This window comes from Brienomyrus brachyistius, chromosome 2, assembly GCF_023856365.1.
Source record: "Brienomyrus brachyistius isolate T26 chromosome 2, BBRACH_0.4, whole genome shotgun sequence".
Classification (NCBI taxonomy): Eukaryota; Metazoa; Chordata; class Actinopteri; order Osteoglossiformes; family Mormyridae; genus Brienomyrus; species Brienomyrus brachyistius.
Window position 1 is genome coordinate 1520001 of NC_064534.1, and position 22535 is coordinate 1542535.

The following is a 22535-nucleotide window of genomic DNA, read 5'->3' on the forward strand; positions in this document are numbered from 1 at the left end:
CTCACACAGACGTGCACGCACACACACACACACACACACGCACGCACATTCACGCAGTCACACATACACTCACACACAGAAACACAGGCACACACTCACACACACACACACACACACACACACACACACACACAAATAATACTTCCAGGTGATTTGTCACTGACATATTTTATTGTAATTCATTGCAACAACCACAACAACAACTGCCCTTGCTAACCATAAAATATGAGGAACAACTGAGAAACAGAAAAACCAATGGAAGTTTTAGATCTAGATGATCTCCACAACAATAAAATCCGAAAGTTAAACCATGTTTATATGCACACAGCTGGGAAATGTGATGCATGTGTACATATTAAGCTGCACAGTAAAAACATGCATTTTCATGCACACAGAAACAAAAGCACCAATGTAAAACCATGCATTTGCATGTACAGGGGTCCATGGTGCCCCTTTCTCTCCCCGCACACACACATGCAAACCCCTCCCTTCCTAACATACACTATATCCTCTCCTCACCCCAAGAAACACACACGCCAAAGCCCTCCCCCCAAACACACACATATTGTCCCTCCCCTGCAAAGCACACACAGACTGAGCAGAGATGCCTGTAATAAGCTTCCAACCCCCAGGGGACAGCACCGCTAACGAGCACCGAGGGTGAAGAATCACCAGCTGATACTGGCTAACGGGAGACCACATACTCATGTAGGCATAAAGACATCTGAACAACATATGTTAGCATCTGGATGGGCTCCATTTAATTCAACGTTCCTGATTTAAGCCTAAGCAGATACTACTAACATCTGAAAGCGACCAGTGTTAATCATCACATTGACAAGTGCAGCGTAACGCCTCATCTGAGTTTTATTTAAAAACAAATATAACGAAACTGCCTCAAACGATGTTTTCTGCAGCTCAATCTGTACAAACCAAACAAAAACTGGGCCTTCAACTGAAACGGACGCAAACATGTCGTGTCTAATTTCCACTGAATAGGAAGGGTGGGTTAGTGCAATGTGGAGACATGAAACGGGTTAATATGGAGACCAAGAGGGTACTGGGGGTGCGGGGCGGGGCAGGGATGCATGAATGGAGTGCACAATGGGGGGGCACAGGGGCCATCTCTCACCAGGCTTCTTCAGCGGGCTCCCTGCCCCTGTGAGATAGATGGGAAACAGCGGAAAGGAGAAGTGGTCAGAGAGAGGTACTGAGGAAGGGTGTGACAGGGGAGGGGGCACAGCACCCCTGCTGGACACCCTGGACATGCATGCTGATGCACTTGGTGCCCCGCTTGCACACTAGGCCAGGTACCACCAGTTGAAATATGGCACAGCACCAGACCAAGCACCGGCAACCCGGTAAGGGCGCGACGCCGGGCACCTGCAAACCCGGTAAGGGCGCGACGCCGGGCACCTGCAACCCGGTAAGGGCGCGACGCCGGGCACCTGCAACCCGGTAAGGGCGCGACGCCGGGCACCTGCAACCCGGTAAGGGCACGATGCCGGGCACGAGCAACCCAGTAAGGGCGCGACGGCGGGCACCGGCAGCAGGGGGAGGGCGCGCCGCTGGGCACCGGCGGCTTGGTAAAGGTGTGACGCCGGGCAACGGAGGCTTGGTAAAGGTGTGACGCCGGGCACCAGCAACCCTGTAAGGGCGCGACGCTGGGCACCGACGGCAGGGGGAGGGTGCGACGCCGGGCACCGACGGCAGGGGGAGGGTGCGACGCCGGGCACCGACGGCAGGGGGAGGGTGCGACGCCGGGCACCGACGGCAGGGGGAGGGCGCGCCGCTGGGCACCGGCGGCTTGGTAAAGGTATGACGCCGGCCACCAGCAACCCTGTAAGGGTGCGATGCCGGGCACTGGCAACCTGGTAAGGGCGCGCCGCCGGGCACCGGCGGCTTGGTAAAGGTATGACGCCGGGCACCAGCAACCTGGTGAGGGCGCAACGCCGGGCACCGGCGGCTTGGTAAAGGTGTGTCGCCGGGCACCGGCGGCAGGGGGAGGGAGCGATGCCGGGCACCGGCGGCTTGGTAAAGGTGCGATGCCGGGCACCGGCGGCTTGGTAAAGGTGCGATGCCGGGCACCGGCGGCTTGGTAAAGGTGCGATGCCGGGCACCGGCGGCTTGGTAAAGGTGCGATGCCGGGCACCGGCGGCTTGCTAGGGGCATGATACCGAGCTCCGGTGTCCTGACTCATAAGCTGTATTACGCTGATCTGGGGGGTGCCACACCATCACCGCACTGCCAGACATCGCAAACTCAACTTGTATATAAACTCCTCATTCAGCAGATATTTATGCAATGTGTTTGGAGAAGAAAAAAAATCAAATCAAAACAATGATGAGCAAATGAAAAGCTCTTTTGGTGAGGGATGGAAGGAAACCATGGCTGCCAGAAATGAAGAGAGAGGTGAGTGATAAATAAGTGTTACCACACGGGCAGGGCAGGCAGCTGAGGACCCCCCCACAAGCCCCCTAGGGAGGGTAAAAGCCACTGCCTTGAGTAAATAGGACCAGCCATCTCATTTACTTCTGCTGTTCACTGAGAACAAACATGAAAGTAGCCAAGAAGGGTTATGCTGCCTGAAGGAAGCCACTGTGACCCAATCAGGAATGGGGGCGGGGCCAGTGCTTACCTGCAGTGGTGCCTCCGGGTGGCCAGCCAGAACCTGCTCTCGCACCCATAACACTGGGCTGCCAAGTGATCCGGATACCACCGGGTCACCTGCAAGAGGGCACAGGGGCGCCCTTGAGTCCAAATGCCACTCCCCTTGCCCCCTCTCCCCCTCTCTTCCTCTCCCCTCGCCAGCCACCCGAATCCAGCCCTACCTTGGCATCCTGGTTGTCCACTCGCACCCAGCTGGCCTCGGAGAAGACTTCTGTGCTGCAGCGGGACATGCAGTTCGGGTCCAGGTTGCACCCAGAGTCCGGAATGGAGGTCTGGTGAAGCACAAACAGGAGGGACAGAACGGTTACGTCTGTCTGAGTGTGATCCCCCCGCCTCACCACTTCATCCTCAGCATCCTCGTTCATGCATGTGACCCTAGTCTCTCCCCCCCTCCAAGCCTCTCCACTTCGTCCCCACCGTCCCCGTTGAGGCATGTGACCCCTGTTCCCCCCCCCCCCCCCCCCCAGCCTCACCACTTCGTCTCCGGCGTCCCCATTGAGGCGTCCCCCAGTACCGCTGCCTCCCAGCTGCTGGCTCTCCAGGCGACTGCGCAGCTCCTGCACCTGCCTCTTGAGGATCTCCACCTCCAACCGGTGTCCAGCCTCGATCTGCCGCAGCCGCTGCTGCACCACGTCCACCGGCACCGCCAGCCCGTCCTCGTCCAGGTGGCTGCGCATGGACTGCTCAGGGCTGGCAGGGGCACGGCCCACTAGCGGGGTATGGGGGCAGCGCCCCCCCCGGGGGTGTGGGGGGAGCGATCCACAGCTGGCTGCTGAGACCTGTCGACTCAGAGGGGCACGATCCCCGTTGACCCGGGTCTCCATGTCAGAGGGTGTCACCCCATTGCATAGGGGTTCTGCTTTCGGGGATTGCAAGGCACTGTGGGAGGGGCACTCGGCCCCGTTCAAAGTCCTGGTGGGACCTCGCTCAGCCTCTGCCTTGATGGACTCCTTTTTCCTGAGGTAGTGGGGTGGACACTTCACCTCGAAGAGCGGGAGCTGCCTTTGGCTATCGGGCCGGGCAGCATCGTCCTCGGTCAGAGTCTCCGTGGAACTCGCCATGAGTGAGGCCCTGTCCTCCAGCTGCTCCACACCAGCCTGCAACTTCTCCAGCTCTCCCGTGGAGAGGACCTGGGCGTGGCCGTTGGTCAACTTAGGGGCGGAGTCCTTCTGCTCTTCTCCATCCTCAGCCTCTGGTGCCTTGTCCTCTGGTGGCATGGCTGCCTTGGCAAGCAGTTCCGTGGCAGGGGGTCGGGTCGTAGAAGAGCCATGTGGGATATTCGGGGGAGTGACAGAGCCCCCTTCTAGGGGAGGACTTTCCCGGCTGGCATTGTTGTTGTAGATCTCTGTCCCTGCCTCCTCGGTGGCCTCCTGCAGGATATTCTCCATCTGTGCCTCAGGGACACCAGCCACTACGGAGAGCTCAGCCTCCTCCATGCTCTCCTCCCCAGGCAGCGTCACCCTCAGGATCCTGGCCTCCTCTGTCCCGTCTGCGTTCTCTGCAGAGGGCATACTGGCCCCCGGCTCTCTGTCAGACCACTCTTCTCTGGGACCCAACCCTGCATGGATACAGGTCCTGCTGTCCAGGTCCGAAGCCCCGCCCCCTTCAGAGCCAACCCCGATGTTGAGCTCCAGGGAACGCCGGTGGTCTTGCCATTTCTCGTTCAGGCTGGGGTCACTGGATCGCCGGTTTGGGGCTAAAGACCCCCCCACATCACAGGCACTGGTCAGATTGTCAAATGATCGTGTCTTTGGAAGTCTTGAGGGAAACCAGGGAAATTATAATTAAAGAAAATCTTGGAATGCCAGAGTGATTATTGCAGCTATTTTCCAGACAAAATTAATGCGGAAACTCCATAAAAGGATAAGCTTTTTTGGGAAATATAAAAACCATTCAAGTACACAAACAAGACAAAAAAATATTCACAAATCAGACTAACAAAGTACTTAACACATTAGATTTGACATTACTTAAAATGTTAAGAGACTGAGCATGTAAACCAGGCTTGTGACTTGTATTTTTACATTTCACGCGCACAGATGAAACATTCACAATTGTGCAGAGCGGCAAAGTTTGGACAGCAGTCAAGGTCGATTGCGTTAGACCAAAAGCAGACCTGGCATCTTGCAACTGTACCCGCAGCAAACTGCTAAACTGTAGGCTATTCATGAGGAAGCTGGCAGAGAGGATGTCTGCTGCCCGTCCCTGAAAGGGGCCAATTCATTTGTCTATCGTCACGGAAAAAATAGGTGCTGGGGGGAGGAGGGGGGACTCAGTTACGGCTGCTTGCTTCAAATAAAAAAGTAAATAGGGGAAAAAAAACTTCTGAAAGGCCAATTTGAAAAGACCCAGCAAGTACGAAGGATGTTTCGAATCAACAGGAAAGGTTCTGTTAAAAGGAAACTTTCAAAGTGCAGGCGTGATGCAGAGCGCCGCCCCAGAGGCCGGGAGGGGAGGCATCGCCGCTGCCTTGTTTACCGCACACCCTCTGTGTTACGGTCTGACCTGTACCGAAGCTCTGACGGATGGCGGAGGATACTGCTCCCATTCCACCCCATCCGTGCACTAACAGTGCAGTGATGCGACCCCTTTATCCATGACAGAGGCTCACCTGCCCAGGGGTGGGTCCTCGGGGTAAGGGGCACAGGAGTCGTCGGAAGGTGTGGTGGGAGATGAGCTGGGCAGGTACACGGCGGTCCAGAGCATCAGGTTACGTACGTGGCACACGGGGTGCAGTACCTGCATGACCAGGTGAATAGTGAGACAGGCACCTGCATGCGCAGGACTGCAGCTGTTCAGTGTGACCCTGGACTTGGGTCATTGTCATGCGTATGCTGTGAACTGGGCGCAGATGAGGGAGAAAACAGCCAGAAATTATGGGAACAGGGGTACAAACCCCCCTTCCCTCAAGGGAGCACCAGACTAAAGCAAAGGCTACAGAAGGAGAGAGAGAGAGAGAGAGAGAGAGAGAGAGAGAGAGAGAGAGAGAGAGAGAGAGAGAGAGAGAGAGAGAGAGAGAGAGCCCCACTTGCAGCACACAGCCCCATTACTGCATTACAGCCCCACTTGCAGCGTTACAGCCACATTACTGCATGAGGAGCAGACTGAGAAACACTGGACATCTTTGATTCCTTTTACGTGTGACTCTACCGAGAAACCAGTAATAAATATCCTGCAGTCAGGCAAGAAAAGCATTTTTACATTCTGGGAGAGCGAATCGGGACTGGGTACCGTCTCGGAGTGGGAGGAGTACAGCATGTTCCGGAAGCCGCGGTTGGCGGGCCGCAGCAGTGACCAGACGGAGCAGGTGCGTTCCTGGATGCGATGCTCATCCCGCTCCTTGCTGCTGTTACACAGGAAGGTGCCAAACAGGCAGGAGTATGTGTGCTGCACCAGCTTCACCTGAAGGGCACCACACCAGGGTTACTGCCCGCTCGCAGCTGAACAAAAGGGGTAACGGACAGGGGGTCCCTCACCAGGAAGGCCTCGCTGAACTCGAAGGAGCAGGGAAACTGCCTTTGCAGCTGATGCACGCAGTCTAGCCACTGCAGGAAGACGGGGCAACGCTCGTTTGGGTCCACGGAGTTCTCTCCATGCCCACAGCGGTCGGCAAACTTGTGCCCGAAATCGAGCCACTCGGTCTCCACCAGGACCTGGAAGCCCTGGATCACAGAGAACAGCAACTCCCATCTTCATCGTAACAAAACAGAACATCAGGGAATCTCCAAGTGTCCTTTGGCATTAGATAACGTACAGACTGGCATTTCGGAATCACCCTTAGCCTGCAGCCATGTGTGTGAGAGCGTGCCCTGTGAGAGCGTGCCCTGTGAGAGCGTGCCCTGTGAGAGCGTGCCCTGTGAGAGCGTGCCCTGTGAGAGCGTGCCCTGTGAGATTAGCACCCCTTTTCGGGGCCCCCCCGCCCTGTGCAGACTTTTGCCCTGTACTGGATAAGCAGTTAGGGAAAGTGTACAGATGGAAGACGGGAGAATTCACCCATCCACAGCCAATCAATATCAATCGAGCAGTGAGAGTGTTGTGAGACGCTCAGCACCAAATCGAAGGCCATGCCAGCCTACCTCCACAGTCCGGTAGTAGGGGTCCAACAGCAGTTTGGACAGCGCCACGATCTGAGGAGTGCGGTCCCAGCCATCAGAGCAGTGCACCAACACGGGCCGGTGGTCCCGGTCCACGGCATTCACCACCAACAGGGCGGCCTTGAGGAGGAGTGACAGGTGCTGCAGCCAGCGGGTGCCCTCAAGCGCTGAGAGCCAGCTGCAGGGATGGGGCAGGTACAGAAGTGTGGGCTTTACTACACAGGGCTGTACTGCATGGGCAGCGATAATCAGTGTCTGCGCTTCCATACCTAATTCATGCCCTTGAGACGCAGCTACATTTCAAACTAAAATCATTATGTTGCGTAAAAGTTTTTCTGGATGAAAAAGACAAACATTGCTATACTCCATTTACGAAGATCTGGTTTTACCAAGAACGACAACATAGAATCCTGCGTACGCAGTGCCAGGCTCTAACAGACCCTATCTACACCCCGAGTACGCAGTGCCAGGCTCTAACAGACCCTATCTACACCCCGAGTACGCAGTGCCAGGCTCTAACAGACCCTATCTACACCCCGAGTACGCAGTGCCAGGCTCTAACAGACCCTATCTACACCCCGAGTACGCAGTGCCAGGCTCTAACAGACCCTATCTACACCCCGAGTACGCAGTGCCAGGCTCTAACAGACCCTATCTACACCCCGAGTACGCAGTGCCAGGCTCTAACAGACCCTATCTACACCCCGAGTACGCAGTGCCAGGCTCTAACAGACCCTATCTACACCCCGAGTACGCAGTGCCAGGCTCTAACAGACCCTATCTACACCCCGAGTACGCAGTGCCAGGCTCTAACAGACCCTAACTACACCCTGCGTACGCAGTGCCAGGCTCTAACAGACCCTAACTACACCCTGCGTACGCAGTGCCAGGCTCTAACAGACCCTAACTACACCCTGCGTACGCAGTGCCAGGCTCTAACAGACCCTATCTACACCCTGCGTACGCAGTGCCAGGCTCTAACAGACCCTATCTACACCCTGCGTACGCAGTGCCAGGCTCTAACAGACCCTATCTATACCCTGCGTACGCAGTGCCAGGCTCTAACAGACCCTATCTACACCCTGCGTACGCAGTGCCAGGCTCTAACAGACCCTATCTACACCCTGCGTACGCAGTGCCAGGCTCTAACAGACCCTAACTACACCCTGAGTACGCAGTGCCAGGCTCTAACAGACCCAAACTACACCCTGCGTACGCAGTGCCAGGCTCTAACAGACCCTAACTACACCCTGCGTACGCAGTGCCAGGCTCTAACAGACCCTATCTACACCCTGCGTACGCAGTGCCAGGCTCTAACAGACCCTAAATACACCCTGAGTACACAGTGCCAGGCTCTAACAGACCCAATCTACACCCTGCGTTCGCAGTGCCAGGCTCTAACAGACCCTATCTACACCCTGCGTACGCAGTGCCAGGCTCTAACAGACCCTATCTACACCCTGCGTACGCAGTGCCAGGCTCTAACAGACGCTAAATACACCCTGAGTACACAGTGCCAGGCTCTAACAGACCCAATCTACACCCTGCGTTCGCAGTGCCAGGCTCTAACAGACCCTATCTACACCCTGCGTACGCAGTGCCAGGCTCTAACAGACCCTAACTACACCCTGAGTACGCAGTGCCAGGCTCTAACAGACCCTAACTACACCCTGATTACACAGTGCTAGGATTTAAAAGGTACATACTATATTTGCCACAGAATTCAGATGGATTTTCTTAAGCGGCTGTAATTTTGTTTTCCTTCTAAGCAGGTCCACCCTCACACCAAAAGTCACTGTGTGAAAATGAAGCTCTCTGGCACTGGGGCATTAATTAACAGAGTAAAGAAGGAGTTACTGATGCATCACGTCATGGGCATTCTGACTCAAGTCAACAGATAAAAGTGAATTATTACACGTTCATAAAGTTTACAATCAGAAGCAGATGTGTTGCCTGTCAAAAATCCACGGAACCATTCACAAGCAATTGGGTGCGTGCTGGACAGAGTGACACGCGCCCTACATCAGCGCGAGATGCGCAGTGCAGGACTCCGCAAACTAGGGGCAACTCTCTGAGGAGGCCACCAACTAGGAGAAGCAGACTCACTTGGCCGGGTCGGGCATTTGCGTGCAGAGTAAGCGCAGCGACTGGAAGCTCTTGCGGATGGAGTGGATGTTGGCCATGCCCATGAAGACCACCTCGCAGTTTGGATAGTACTCTGCAGGACAAGACGGATACCTTTGTAAGAGGCAATGAATGTTTTCCAAAAGTAAAGAGCAATCAGCAGGACCTTAAAGAAGCGGGAAGGTAGAGGATAAGGAGCCCAATGCAGGGTGACCCCAGGCTTTCGGGGATACGCAGGTACTGATCACGACAGAACACCCCCTCCACACTAAATGACATGCAAGTGATTCGCAGTCATCTAGCTCAGCTTGACTGACAACGGCAGGTTCCTGTCCTCTCACCTGGGCACTCGCAGCCCCCCCCTTTGGCCCGGTTGGCCACGGCAGCTGCGTATGACCTGGCATCCAGAATGAGCAACTTCGGGGGCTGGATGGCTAAGGTCTCCACCTCCGAGCTGTTGGTCATGGAGGCATCTGAAAGAGGAAGGGCTCACTGATCAGGCAGCTCCATGGGAGGTCCTGTGCCACCCACAGCACCCATTCAGGTCGTCGGTCACAGTCCTGAACTCTCACCCAATCACAGTTTACGGCTTACAGACCCCCATCCATGGAACACTCCATTCAATGACCACCCAATCAATCGTACAGCACTATTCACCATACCACCCAGTCTCCCACAGACCACTGCCACTGCCACCACCACCACCCCCCCAAAAAAAAAAAGACAGAGTGTGGTTTTATGGGTCTGGAGTTCTTCTGCCAGTAGGAGGTAGTGGTGAGCACTCACCAAAATCTCCATCGGAGGAGAAGTCACCACCGTTGGCGTAGTCACGAGAGCAGGAGCCATTGGCCAGGTGCTTCCGGAAGCTGCTGTCCATAGCGCATGCCTTGGCGATGGATTGCACCAGGTGCTCGTCGTCCGCGTTACGCCAACCCCACCAGCTGACCTCTGGCTGACCGCAGCGGGCGATCACAGCAGCCGTGCTCTGATGCCTGGGAGATGGAAGGCGAGGTCAAAGGTCACAGCTGCAGGTGAGAATTACGCAATGCTGCAAATGCCATTGTGGCGCAAGATGCAGAAATGCGTGGCATCACATTGCTCAAGTGATCTTTACACGCCACATCACATCAGCAGGGCCACTGCTGCATGTCGAGATGTCCGAGCGCGACGTCAATATCCACATGCAATCAGCATCACAAGCGAGTCACGCAGGACTGTCACGCACAGCTAGGTGGATTCTGTCAGGCACGCGAAGCCTTCCTCCTCAAACAAACCAACTCTTGTGCTCTTGCGATCCGCACCTGTACACCACAGCCGGAAATCGCTTCCAGGACCGGAACGCTGCCACATTCTCCAGCTCCTTGTCAGTGATCCAGGCCGGTACCAGCAGGAGTTGGGGGTAGCTGGAGCAGAGCCTAGTTGGGGGAGAGGAAGAAGTTACAGGATGGGTTGGGTGGACCTGAGCAACATCTGGCGGAAAAAACCCTCAGGCTGAACATCTGGGCAGCCCAACAGACACAGGTTGATGCGAAGCACTGTAGATAAGGCAGGGCTTGGGCGGCATGGCCCCCCTTAGCCCAAAGGGTCACCTGTACTTGGTGTTGATTTCGGAAATCCTCCAGACATTCTGAGTGTCGAAGCCCATCCGCTCCACCTCATTTTTGAAGCGTGAGATCACATGCTCACCTGCAAAGGGCGGGAAGGTGCATTTCTTAAATGACAATAAAGGAGAGAAGCATGGGTGCTATTCAAAAAGTGTGGTATGTGGAACTTATCACTCCTCAGCGATGTAGCAAATGATTTAGTTTTGCTTTTACTTGCTTATCTGCCAGAAATCATTTATGCGACTCCTGGTTTATTGTGGCTGCTGACGAGTTTAACCACACCTTGTGCTTAGCAGAACAAAAACATTCCTCCCCTGAGACCTGAACCAAAAACCTCGTTGTTTTACTTCATTAATTGCTATGTGAGCTATGCTACCTGCTGGGTGAGGAGAGCAGGGCGAGGGTTAAGGGCGAGTCACGGGGGAACAAGGGGCGAGGGGAGGTGGGTAAAAAGAGTGGGGCGAAGGGGTGAGGACAGTGGGATGAAGGTGGAGGGGCAAGGACAGCAAGAGGACAATAGGGGTGAAGGTGGAGGGGCAAGGACAGCGGGAGGACAGTAGGACGAAAGTGGAGAGGCGAGGACAGAGGGGTGAAAGGGGAGGATTCCCAGGACGCACCAGGTCTGCAGAGCTCCCCACGCTGTTCCTTCTCCCCCGCGTACATATCCACACACCAGGCATGGAAGGCGAAGGAGAAGAGCTCCTCCAGGCGAGAGAGGGGCTGCGTGGCGGCTGTCAGCCGCTTCAGCCACTCCTGGCACTGCTCAAAGGTGGAGAACTGGCACCTGGGGGTGTGGGGGGCACAGCGTCAGCGCTCGGAGCATGGAGACAGCAGGTAGGACGATCCAGAAGCAGAAGCAGGAAGCAAGGCAGGGTTGTACCTGATGACTTTGCAGTCCTTGCAGATGATGTGGAGCTGGAAAATATCCCGGCATTCGACGCTCTCGATGAGCTGCAGTGGGACCTGCGGGACATGGGGGGGGAGGTGTCAGAGCACCAACATGACACACCAGGGAGTGCTCACAGGCCCCCGTGAACTAGCACATGCGGATTAAATCACACTCTCCTTCACAAAGTTAGCCGAGGCTGTTGAGCAATGTGGTCCTCAAGCTCAACGCTTTGCAGTCAATTGCTACTTCATTACATTGTTATGAAAATGGTTTCCAGTCCACCAACGAGACCAAACATGCCCGAGTCCAGAGCAAATCACTCTGCCTCCCCTCAAACAACGAATAATGGATCTCTCGGTATGGAGGAAGCTGATTAGTGGTCCACCGCTGCACGATTAAACCCCCGCCGTTCCCCAGCAACTGGTCTTTGACCCGGGACGCGAACAGGCCCAGAAGGCGTACACGATGACGCAGAGGTTAGAGGTTGTGCCATATAGCAGTGCAGCCACACTCCATGCAGGCCCCAGGTCATGGTGGGGTCAGCACACACATGGGGGGGGGGGGTGGGGGTACTTACTGAAACGTCACTTGAGTGATTCTGAGGTTCCCCAGGAAAAACGAAACACAGACAAACACAAACAGCTTGTCAAAAACAGAATGACGACTTTCAACACCCATTCATGCTGGGAGAGAGCTCTGTGTTCCACACTGCCGCAAACATCCATCCATGTTTCAGAAAGGCCTCAATGAGATTCTCTGGCTTCTGGGCAATACTGTCTGCACATTCCTTGAATCCCAGTATTTCTGACATGATACCCCTGCAGGCAGACACATCTATGGCCACCTATTTCCTGAGCTACACAATCTTCTCTTGCGCTTGGACCACGAACCCAAACTCTGGTGGTCTGTCCCCAACACAGTTGTATACCATTCAGAAAAGAATTCAGAATGGGCCTGAAATTCAAATTCAGGAATTTGAATTGCAGCTTAAACCAAGGTGCAGAATAGCAATTCGAATTGGAATCTAAGGAAGCAGAATATAATGGAACTGAATTCACATAAATTCATATACAAAAGTGCAGGTGCAGCCTAATATGGTTTAATATTTCAGTATGAATTACACACAAACATGTTAACATACACAACATATACTTTATCATAGTTACAAAAATGTGGTTATTCCGAATGAAACAATTTAAGACTTGAATGTCACCTATAGAATATAAAATGTAACCCTCATTTCGTAACCGTGGTGGATGAGCACGTCATACAGTTATACAAGCAACCCTGTCACTAACCTGCACACAGACAGAAAAAACTACTGCAAGTTACTACACAAAACCAACAAATATGTGACCACGGAAAAGGGCCAACGGAAACCAAATGAAAATTCTTAGAACAGACTAAAACATATCCGAAATTTTTCTCTCACAATCATGCAAATATAAAGTACACTCCTTTATACATGCACAAGGTCAGAAAATGCATCTACCGCCGAGAATGTAATGTGATGTCATTACAATTCAAATTCCAGTTTAATTGGGTTGTGGCCAATTCAATTTAAATTCATGGATGGAATGGGGCACAATTGCTAAATTCCTAATTCTGCACAGCTTTGATATGCACAGTTGCCCCATCTCCCATAACCCTGCAGACTGGCACATCTACAGACACCTATGCCCCCAGCATGGCTTTCAGACTTGATCAGTGTAACATTCCCATTCAGGTGCACTGATCAGGCACCTATGCCCCCAGCAGGAATAAACTCCACCGGTTGCCTGCATGCATTTCAGTCACTCCTCACAGCAGCACGTAAACAGACACGTTTGCATCGGCTAATGCTAAGATGCATTATACAACTGATAAACATGGAAAAAAATCTTTTTCTTCCTGCCAAAAAAAAACTGAAGCCAATTACTGCACTTTAATGAACAGCTATAGCATTTTGCAGCTCATGAACAACCAGCATGGTAGTGATGCCGTAGCCAAGTCACATCACAAACCCTTAACCGTTTCCAGACTAGCAGAAAAGTGCCACATTGTTAGACACAAAGACATGGCAGATTGTTTATGCTCCGCTTGCTGTTACAAGGCCTACATGAAACACAGAAAGATCACCATCTTACGCTAGCTAAAGAAAAGTACCTGAGCAAGAGCCAGGACAACACAAGATGGCCGAGAGAGAGCAGGAAGCCTGGGGCTTCACATGTGTAGGAATGGCATACGCAGTAGATCACGCCGAGCAACATGCGACGTGAAAAGGCCTCCGCTGCCGCAGTGACAGCGCGGGTAGCGCAATGCGCCCAAGCGCAAGACCGGTGATGTCACACTGTCGCTAATGACTACTTATGACAGGAGTCGGAATTTCCGAGTTCCAAGTCCAAATTTCAACTGGAATGTTTAAGTTCTGACTCAGAAAGGAAGGAACCACCGCAACCCTGACCTCAGAATTCAAGATGGCTGCACCCTTCACCAACCGAAGTGAAAGCTGTACTTGACTGTATATTATCACTTACATCATATTTGTGTCTCATTACATCGGCCACCCGTCCAACCTCTATCTGTGGGCATGTTGCTACGGTGTTTGTATGTGCAAAATACCATAAAATGTGTCATCATCAACTGGTATCGCTAACGACGGCTAACACCGAACTGGCTAGACTGGGGGATCCTAAATGGCTGTCTGCCTTGCTGTACTGGAACGCAGTTCACTTGGGTGCGATGTCATTCCCAGATCCGACTTTGGACCTCCGAGGTAAACGGAACACAGCATTACTTCTAGGTTTGGGGTGGGGTGGAGGGGGGGGGATTCAAGGAGGAGCCGAAAGCTCGCCCCCGCAGGCTCTGGGCTCTATCACCACGATGGCTTTCACATCGGTTGCGGAGCACTTACGTTCACAATGGACTCTTTGAACTTGATGTGCAGCCGGTATGGAGATATGGCGATGATGGCGTCCTCAGCTCTCCCCACGTACTCCGCAGACTCCCCGTGTAGCTCGGGGAAGGGCACCTGCGGCCGGAATGGTACCGTGGCATTACACGTGGGGGAAACGGCGGCAGCAGTCTGCTGGGTGCGACCCGCTGGCCCTCCCCTTACCTGCAGGCTCTCCTCCTCCAGGACCGGCGCCTTCTTCGGGAAGATCTGATTGGGCTGCATGCACTCTGGACTCCGCTGCCCCTCCTCCTCCTGAACAAGAAGCAGTCGTCAGGATGATGATGACCCTAATGCCAGAGGGCTTTCCAGTCCCACATCCCTCCGATACCCAAGCCATCGCTTTTGTCATTCAGTGAATGAGAGGCAGGCAGCCATGTTAAAAAAGATAAACGACCCAAACACAATTTTTTTTTTTTGCTGGGGGAGGGGGGTGGGGGTGGGAGGAGGAGCATTAGATTAGTTAATTGGTGAGCTCCTAAAGAATCATTGGCATAGAAAGTTTATCAGGCAGGACTGTGAACTGGGGGCAGGCAGAGTTAAGTATTCAGGGTGCAGCCTACACTGGTCAAAGGAGAAGCTTAGTGTGACTGTCAGGGCGGTGAGACACACTGGAGGGAGCCAGGAGGACGGGCTGTGCCGAGCTCTTCATACAGCTCGCATGCGTGGCGTTTACATGGAAGGGCATCACAGGCACTGCCAACAACTGACAGAACTGGCAAACAATCAGTAACCAATCATACGAAACGCATCACAGTCCACAGGACTGGTAGACACTCTCCCCTGCTATGTCACAACGTCACACATGGGTTAGATGCAGACAACACATTTTGTTGTTGTGTGCTGTGAACAATGACCTCTGATCACCAAATTCATTTCATATACATATCAGTTCAGTTCACCTGCTAAGAGCATGGTCTCCTGTTTACAGAGCGCCTCCTGTGAACATATGCAGTGCTGACCTGAGCTCCTGAGAGAATCCGGCTGTGCGGAAAGGGGGACGCAAAGGAAAAGGCAACACGCAGCTGGTGCAGGGAACTGATGAAGAACAAACGCCGCTCCATGAGGGATACCGCTCCATGAGGGATACCGCTCCATGAGGGATACCGCACAGGGAATGCCACCACACGGGGGATGGGGCATGTCGCAGCACGGGGGGATGCACAGGGGACACGGCCGCACGGGGGATGGAGCAGCGGCGGCGTTCAAAGGCTGATGCCAAGGAAAAACCGCTAAAAACAAACTAAATGCACAAATAAGATTTGGGGGTTGTGGTGGGCAAGAGAAAAAATACTGAAGCTGAAGGCAGCGGCCCTAAGACCCGACGTGGCCCTCAGTGTGGCCCCCGGGTGAGTTCTGAGAGGGCCGAGAGTGAAAGCACATCAGTGAACAGATGGTGGGTCAACACTAAACACTGGAAGTCACCTGTTATCATTACAAGGTTCAATCATACTGACACTTACTTCAGCAATTAAATAGCCATAGAAGTGATGCCATTTCTTTGCACTACAGAGAAAGAAACAAGGAGCTGAGGTTCATTTGCTTTTCTTTTAGAAACATCATGACAGACTGTTCCAAACAAAAAAAAATAAAAAAGTATTTTAGAAACAGTGCTGCCCAGAATTATATTCAGCTATATGAGGAGAACAGAGCTGAACCAATCAGACTGCAGCATCAGGTCCTGAGGCCTGTTGGCTGAATCCCTCACAGAATGACAGGAATTAAAACACAAGTCTGGGGTTCTTACTATGACTCAACAAGGGGAAAAGGACGTCACATTTATGAATCAACTACTATCCAATCACACAATGCCTTTCCAATCTGATCTGAATCAGCCACTGTCCAATCCTATAATGCCCTTCCATACCAATATGAAACAGCCAATCCCAAGATCCTCTTCCACAGCCGCCATCCAATCCCACAATCAACCTCCATGTCAATCTGCCACTGTCTATTCCACAATCGAGCGTGTTCATGACATCTGGCCGCCAGGGCCGCAGAGCTGCTCGACCCGCGGCTTGATCCACTCTGAAAAGTCCCACTGTGAGTCCTGACTCGCGAAGGCCAGCCGGGAGGAGGTTTCTCTGCAGAGGCCCGCTGTCTACATTCAGGTCTGACCAACAGATCGCTGCTCTGTATCAGCCATGTGTGGCCGTCTGCAGAGAAGGCCCCTTCAGAGCTCACGGGGCGGGGGGGGGGGGGTCATGTCCCGCCAGCTGCATACTGAGCGAGCCCCCCGATGCCGGTATGTTAATAAGAGAAGCTGGAGGCCTGGTGGACGGTCAGCGGGGCAGCGCTGTCGGCGGGAGACCGCATGGGTGTCGAGCGGGGCAGCGCTGTCCGTGGGAGATCGCATGGGTGTCGAGCGGGGCAGCGTAGTCGGCGGGAGACCGCATGGGTTTCAAGCGGGGCAGCGTAGTCGGCGGGAGACCGCATGGGTGTCGAGCGGGGCAGCGCAGTCGGCGGGAGACCGCATGGGTGTCGAGCGGGGCAGCGTAGTCGGCGGGAGACCGCATGGGTTTCAAGCGGGGCAGCGTAGTCGGCGGGAGACCGCATGGGTGTCGAGCGGTGCAGCGCTGTCCGCGGGAGATTGCATGGGTGTCAAGCGGGGCAGCGCAGTCGGCGGGAGACCGCATGGGTGTCGAGCGGGGCAGCGCAGTCGGCGGGAGACTGCATGGGTGTCGAGCGGGGCAGCGCTGTCCACGGGAGACCGCATGGGTGTCTCTGGTGTCATGCTGGCTAAGGTCCAGGCTGGAGACGCTGCCAGGTGGCTCTTGGGGGCCAGGAGTTTGCTTCCAGGGACTACTGCCTCCGCCTGTCCCTGCTCATGTCCTGAATCTGGCCACCAGCAATGGGGCCACCGTAATAAACCTACAGTAGTCTCACCAAGAGGGGGGTGTACTGGGACACTCAGACACTGATCACAGGGCGAAGGGTGTGGAGGGGGGGGGACTCTGCTATTATGGTCTGACCTCCAGGGAGACACCATGCCTGAATGAATCAATGATGAATCTCCAAACCCACTAATTGCATGGGGGAAGACAGAGACACGAAATGTTTGTATAGCCAGTGAATACAGTGGGGGTGGGGGGGCTTACCATGGCCCCGGTGACAGCGTGCTTCAGTCGCCTGGGAACGCCTGTCTCCGACACGAGACCCCAATCTCAGTCTGCGGAGAGGACAGACGGCTTTCAGTAACACAGGGACCAGAGCCCTGCCGGGGCAGGGAAGTGTTATGCTGGATAGTCACTACTGGCAATGCAAGAAACGCAACAAGGCAGCCATCACTCACCAGATAAGAGAAACAGATGAGGAAACCTGTAGGTGACTCCGTCTCGAGTGACCCTGCCAATAAGATGACATTGGACTCTGCAAGGAAGCCAGAGGAAGAAAGAAAATTCATTTACACAATCTGAGCCAATGTTAAAGGATAAATCACAAGAATAAACTCAATAAATAAAGCAGTATCAATATAAGGACTCCAGGGTGGAGGGGACACTTGGACAGGAGAGGTCCATGCTCACAGCACTTCCAGTTTGCAGCCCTTAAAAACCACATTTTGTATATATACATTTTCTACCATTTTTGCTAACGAACATTGAACGCTACATTCACTGTGAGTAATTATGATTAAATTAAAAGTCAGTTTATACAACAAACATTTCTAAACAGGAAGGTTAAAAATAACAGAGAGACACCAAAAATGATCCTAACATAAGCTGTAGTGCTGGTCTGTTGGCCAGATGCCCTGCTCTATAAACACAGAACCAACGAAGAAGGGAGAAATGAGCGTGCACACACAGACAGGCAGACACAGACACACACAGACAGACAGGCAGACAGGCAGAGACAGACAGGCAGACAGACACACACAAACACACACCGACAGACAGGCACACACAGACAGACAGGCACACACACAGACAGACAGACAGGCAGACAGGCAGAGACAGACAAACAGACAGACACACAAACATACACACAGACAGACAGACAGGCAGAGACAGACAGACTGGCAGAGACAGACACACACAGACAGACACACAGGCAGAGACAGACACACACAGACAGACAGACAGGCAGAGACAGACACACACAAACATACACACAGAAAGACACACACACGCGCAGACACACGCGCAGACACACGCGCAGACACACGCGCAGACACACGCGCAGACACACGCGCAGACACACGCGCAGACACACGCGCAGACTGGGGTGGAGCATTTCCTTTTCCCACTGCTTCCGTATCTTAACTTCCTAATTTCTGGCCCATATCTCAGCTCGCCAATCTTGCCCGGCCTCCAAACACGCCTGTGTGGTGTCGCGGACGCGCGATCCTGCAGCTTGTTAAAGGTCACACGTCGCTCGGGCTGACATTCGATCTGACGGGGAGAGGAGCTGACCTCCACTGAGCTGGCCGGCCCACCGACACAGCTAGAGCTGGGCAGACAGACACAAAGTCCAACCGTAACAGCACACTACTCACAGTTCGGCCCATCAGGACAGCAGGGTGTGTGGTGGTTAAGAAAGGAAAAGCAACGCCATGATCTTGAGGAAGGCGCCTCATAGGAGCCGGAATAGAAATGCAACCTCTAATCGTGCAAGTCGTTCAGCATCAAAGCGGAATTTTATGGGTGCGTGTTGGACCAGCCATGCAGCCGTCTCTGCCCTACAGCCCCCACTAAACAGCTGGTGGACAGCGATTGTGTTTATCCACAGAAACACATGCACACGCATGTCCTTATCACAGCCAGACCAGCCCATGCCCCTTGGGAACCCCCGGGGGCCACCCTGCCTCCCACTAGCGTGCTTTTAACACTATGCCAAAGGCTTGGGACACACGCAGGAATTGGGGCGCTTCCTGCATGCTGCCCATGGAACTGACCACGCTGTCCATGCAATTTGCTTTCCCCACGTCGCTGCTTCTGCCTTTTCATTCTGCTCGAGGATCCGGCGACTCCTGGAAGCACCATGTTGCCCACACTGGGACATCAGAGCATTGAAATGCTCACTTGCGATTCCTAAAGCAAGCGGCCTGGGGGAGATGCCATTCTTAGCCGACCACTCGACATGCAGTGCCGCGCACAGGGGTGGCTAGTGGCCCGAGATCAAAATCGGAGACTCTGGCCCGTCCAGAGCACCCATACGGAGCCCCGTGAGGAAAGGAAGAGACGATTAGGCACAGAGGTCACTGCCACGGTCACTACACTCACCCTAAATAACATTAAAAACCAGTGTTGCAGTGCCTTGAGCAGGGAAACCTGTACTCTTCTCCATCCGCAGCAGAATCAGAGGAGTATGCCTTGGTGTGTTAGGACGCTGTACCTATGATATGATCATTGTCATTTCCCAGTTGGGCCTATAGGTCCTTAGCCCCTAATTGCTCCAGGGAATCTTCATCAACACGGAGAACTCATTTTTCAAGGATTGCACTGTACCGTATAAAAGGTGTTACATCATGAAGGTGTGTTTGCTGTAAAACCTGCAGCAGCCAGCATATGACGGGCTTGAGACCATTTGAGGAAGCACAGATGTGGCCGTTGCTTACTGCATTTCCTGCGTGAGCGGACCATGTGGCCGGTTTAACCCCCTCGTCATATGACTCTCACACCTCCCAACAGAAGGCCCTGAAGCGTCGACTGAGTGCTGGCGTTCGGAGCGCCTGACCATCCCCAAGCAAAGCCTGCACTGACGGTAGACGTTAACAAAACTGCACTTGCATACATTTAAGATCTAAGCCTGGGAAAAGCAAATACCATTACTCCATGTGAGCGACACTATGGACAGCTATGGAGTGCTGTGAACATTTCTAAAGATTCACGTGTGCCAAGGACATGACGCTCTTTCCAAAGGGCTTTTAAGCTGAGAAATGCTTCTCATTTTCACAATTTTTGGTGATACTAGTAATGCAGCAGTAACTGCTGACGCAGTCAGTGATACACATCTCCAGCTGCATGCCATCAGCTGCATGCCACGGACAGCAGCAATGCTCAATAACTGACAGCCATATTGCATGTTTATCATATAGCATGTTTAGACCTGCACACAATTACTTGTACAAAGGGCCTCTTATTTTCCGGATTTATAACAGTAACAGGATAACTGCCTAACCCTAACTGCCTAATAACTACATAACAATCACTATGCAACCTTAGGCATGAATATCCTGCAATGCTTTACAAACGGTAAATGTCTGTCCCTTTTTCAGACATTAAAGTGTATTTAGCACAACATTTTAAACGTTAAGCAAACAAAATTTCTGTGACTATTCATATCTATGTGGATGGTGCAAAGGCAGTGCATTAAATAGATCATCAACCTGAAAATGTAAATTTATTCTACAGTGGTAAATGAATGATATACACCAGTCGACAACTGATATGGAAAAATCTACATTTAATGGTCTCCTTAATGTTTACTAAATTGCAGTCTATGGGTGTAAAATAACACCGAATCATTCGGTCAGTAGCTCGCTTCATGCCTGTAACTGTATCGGTTAAAACCCCACTTACTCTAATTTCGAAAGTATTAATAGTAATTTTCCTTACTCTATGAAATAATAGTCACCATATAATTCACTTTCGCACGCAAGCCGAAGCCTGTAAATGCTCTTCTATGCAATACGCATCGCCCCTCATGTCTGAAGATAAGATGCGACCTTTATACTCAGGGGTAACCGGGGTTAGACGGGCACCAGGGCAGTAGCTCCAGCAAACCCTAACGTAAGGGAAAGAGCTCTGATAAAGCTGGTCAGCCGGCGGATCGCGGCGTTTGGGGTGTCTTAGCCATGCCCATTCATAAAAAAGGCAGAAGCACCGGACCACGCTGACAGCAAAAGCGGCCGTGAAACCAGACCAGCCGGCGATAAATGATGCATCAGGCATCTCGCTAACTAAACGCCGCTGCCCTCTGGGGCGACCGCTGCACCTGCATTAAAAAAGCCTTCGCCGCGTTACGTTCAGGTAAGCGGCGGTAACAGGGCGCTCCGGCGCCTCTCCTATACGATGACGGTCGCTCAGCAGACTGGGAAACCGCACGGACTGTCACCGCAACCGGCCGGCTATGGCTGGCCCTTAAGGGCTTCCTGACAGCAGCACGGCGGCTAGCGAGCTAGCCGCTCCCTCGGATCCATCCAGCACATCCCAGTAAGCGAGGCTCCAACTCCCCACCCCACATCCTCCCATTAAACGTAGACTGGCGGGAGGCTCGTGCGAAAAGGTGGCCCGCGGGGCGCCGCGCGACTCCGGCTCTGTTTTTGTTGTTGTTATGAGATGGAGGGCGGACCCCCCTCCTCCGAAAAGGCGGAGGCCGCCGCGAAACACCGTCTCACCTGAGAGGGAATTCCAGCGCGGAAACCGGCAAGGCGGCGATTCCGTCAGCTCTTCGTGCGCCCCGTCCGAGGTCGCACGCCTGACGGCGCGATAAACGAGCTGTCGGCTCCCTTTGCCGTTTCAGTCGGTCCGCTTGTAAAGCAGAGTCGCCATCGCCGCGTATCTAACCCTGGACTCCGTGCGTACGTGACGTGCGCTGCGTCATCACGCATGCGAGGCCCCAAAGGGGGCGGGGCCGAGGGAGCGTGAGGAATAGTAAACAAAGTTGCCACCTTTGCTGGTTCTTACGGCGGTACTTTCGTTTCCCTTCGATTTTAGAGAGAAATTATCATCTTGTGCCACATCGCTGTTACATGCCGCATACAGCTTCACCGATTAAAATCTTTTTTTATAGGTCGTTATTCAAATGAACGAATTATCGAAAATACATAAAAACGTAAAAGGCTCGAAACATCGAAAATAAATCATGAGGGTAATAACCACTTTTTACGCCGTCAGTCTTGTAACCAGAATGTTTTAATCGGTGTGGTAACCGTGACTGTAAACTGGCCGGATAGTGGCTGGTTATTGATGTATGGAACAAAGTCTAATTTAGTATAACTCCGCTGAAAATGCACACAAAGCAGGAAAATGTATTTGCGTTAGATTTTACCTTACGTGTCTAAGAAGCTAAACTGCTTGCTAAATATCCGTACGATTTCCTTGAAATGACCATTCAGCTGCGCTGCGCATGCATTGTAATCCATGTCTCTGTGGAATTTAAAATGTCCTTTTTTTAGTTTAAAATTGCATTTTTAAACTTTTTAAATTATTTCATTAGCCCTGGGCGTGTTCAATTATTTGTTTCAACTACAGTTACCTGTATAACACACCATTTTCCGCTGT

At 52.9% G+C, this 22535-nt stretch overlaps 1 protein-coding gene across 5 annotated transcripts in view; it reads right to left on the bottom strand.

Moving 5' to 3' along the window:
• Positions 1-21851, bottom strand: part of mtmr3 (myotubularin related protein 3) — a 25340-nt gene extending 3489 nt beyond the window's left edge. Inside the window, exons 1-21 of one of the 5 annotated variants that reach the window (XM_049005419.1) lie at positions 21650-21851; positions 17606-17682; positions 17412-17482; positions 14479-14568; positions 14275-14391; positions 11959-11979; positions 11373-11455; positions 11110-11276; positions 10478-10574; positions 10190-10303; positions 9675-9880; positions 9230-9361; positions 8871-8982; positions 6747-6942; positions 6147-6332; positions 5902-6072; positions 5282-5409; positions 3144-4428; positions 2832-2942; positions 2639-2727; positions 1133-1159 (exon numbers count right to left, since the gene is read on the bottom strand). In XM_049005419.1, the coding sequence (XP_048861376.1) occupies positions 1133-1159; positions 2639-2727; positions 2832-2942; positions 3144-4428; positions 5282-5409; positions 5902-6072; positions 6147-6332; positions 6747-6942; positions 8871-8982; positions 9230-9361; positions 9675-9880; positions 10190-10303; positions 10478-10574; positions 11110-11276; positions 11373-11455; positions 11959-11979; positions 14275-14391; positions 14479-14568; positions 17412-17414 (3335 nt within the window). In that variant the 5' untranslated portion in view covers positions 17415-17482; positions 17606-17682; positions 21650-21851. Of the gene's footprint in view, positions 1-1132; positions 1160-2638; positions 2728-2831; positions 2943-3143; positions 4429-5281; positions 5410-5901; positions 6073-6146; positions 6333-6746; positions 6943-8870; positions 8983-9229; positions 9362-9674; positions 9881-10189; positions 10304-10477; positions 10575-11109; positions 11277-11372; positions 11456-11958; positions 11980-14274; positions 14392-14478; positions 14569-17411; positions 17483-17605; positions 17683-18805; positions 18984-21649 lie in introns of those variants that run through there. The other 4 variants (XM_049005420.1, XM_049005421.1, XM_049005422.1 and 1 more) reach the window with 4 other exon arrangements.
• Positions 21852-22535: the final 684 nt, after the last annotated feature.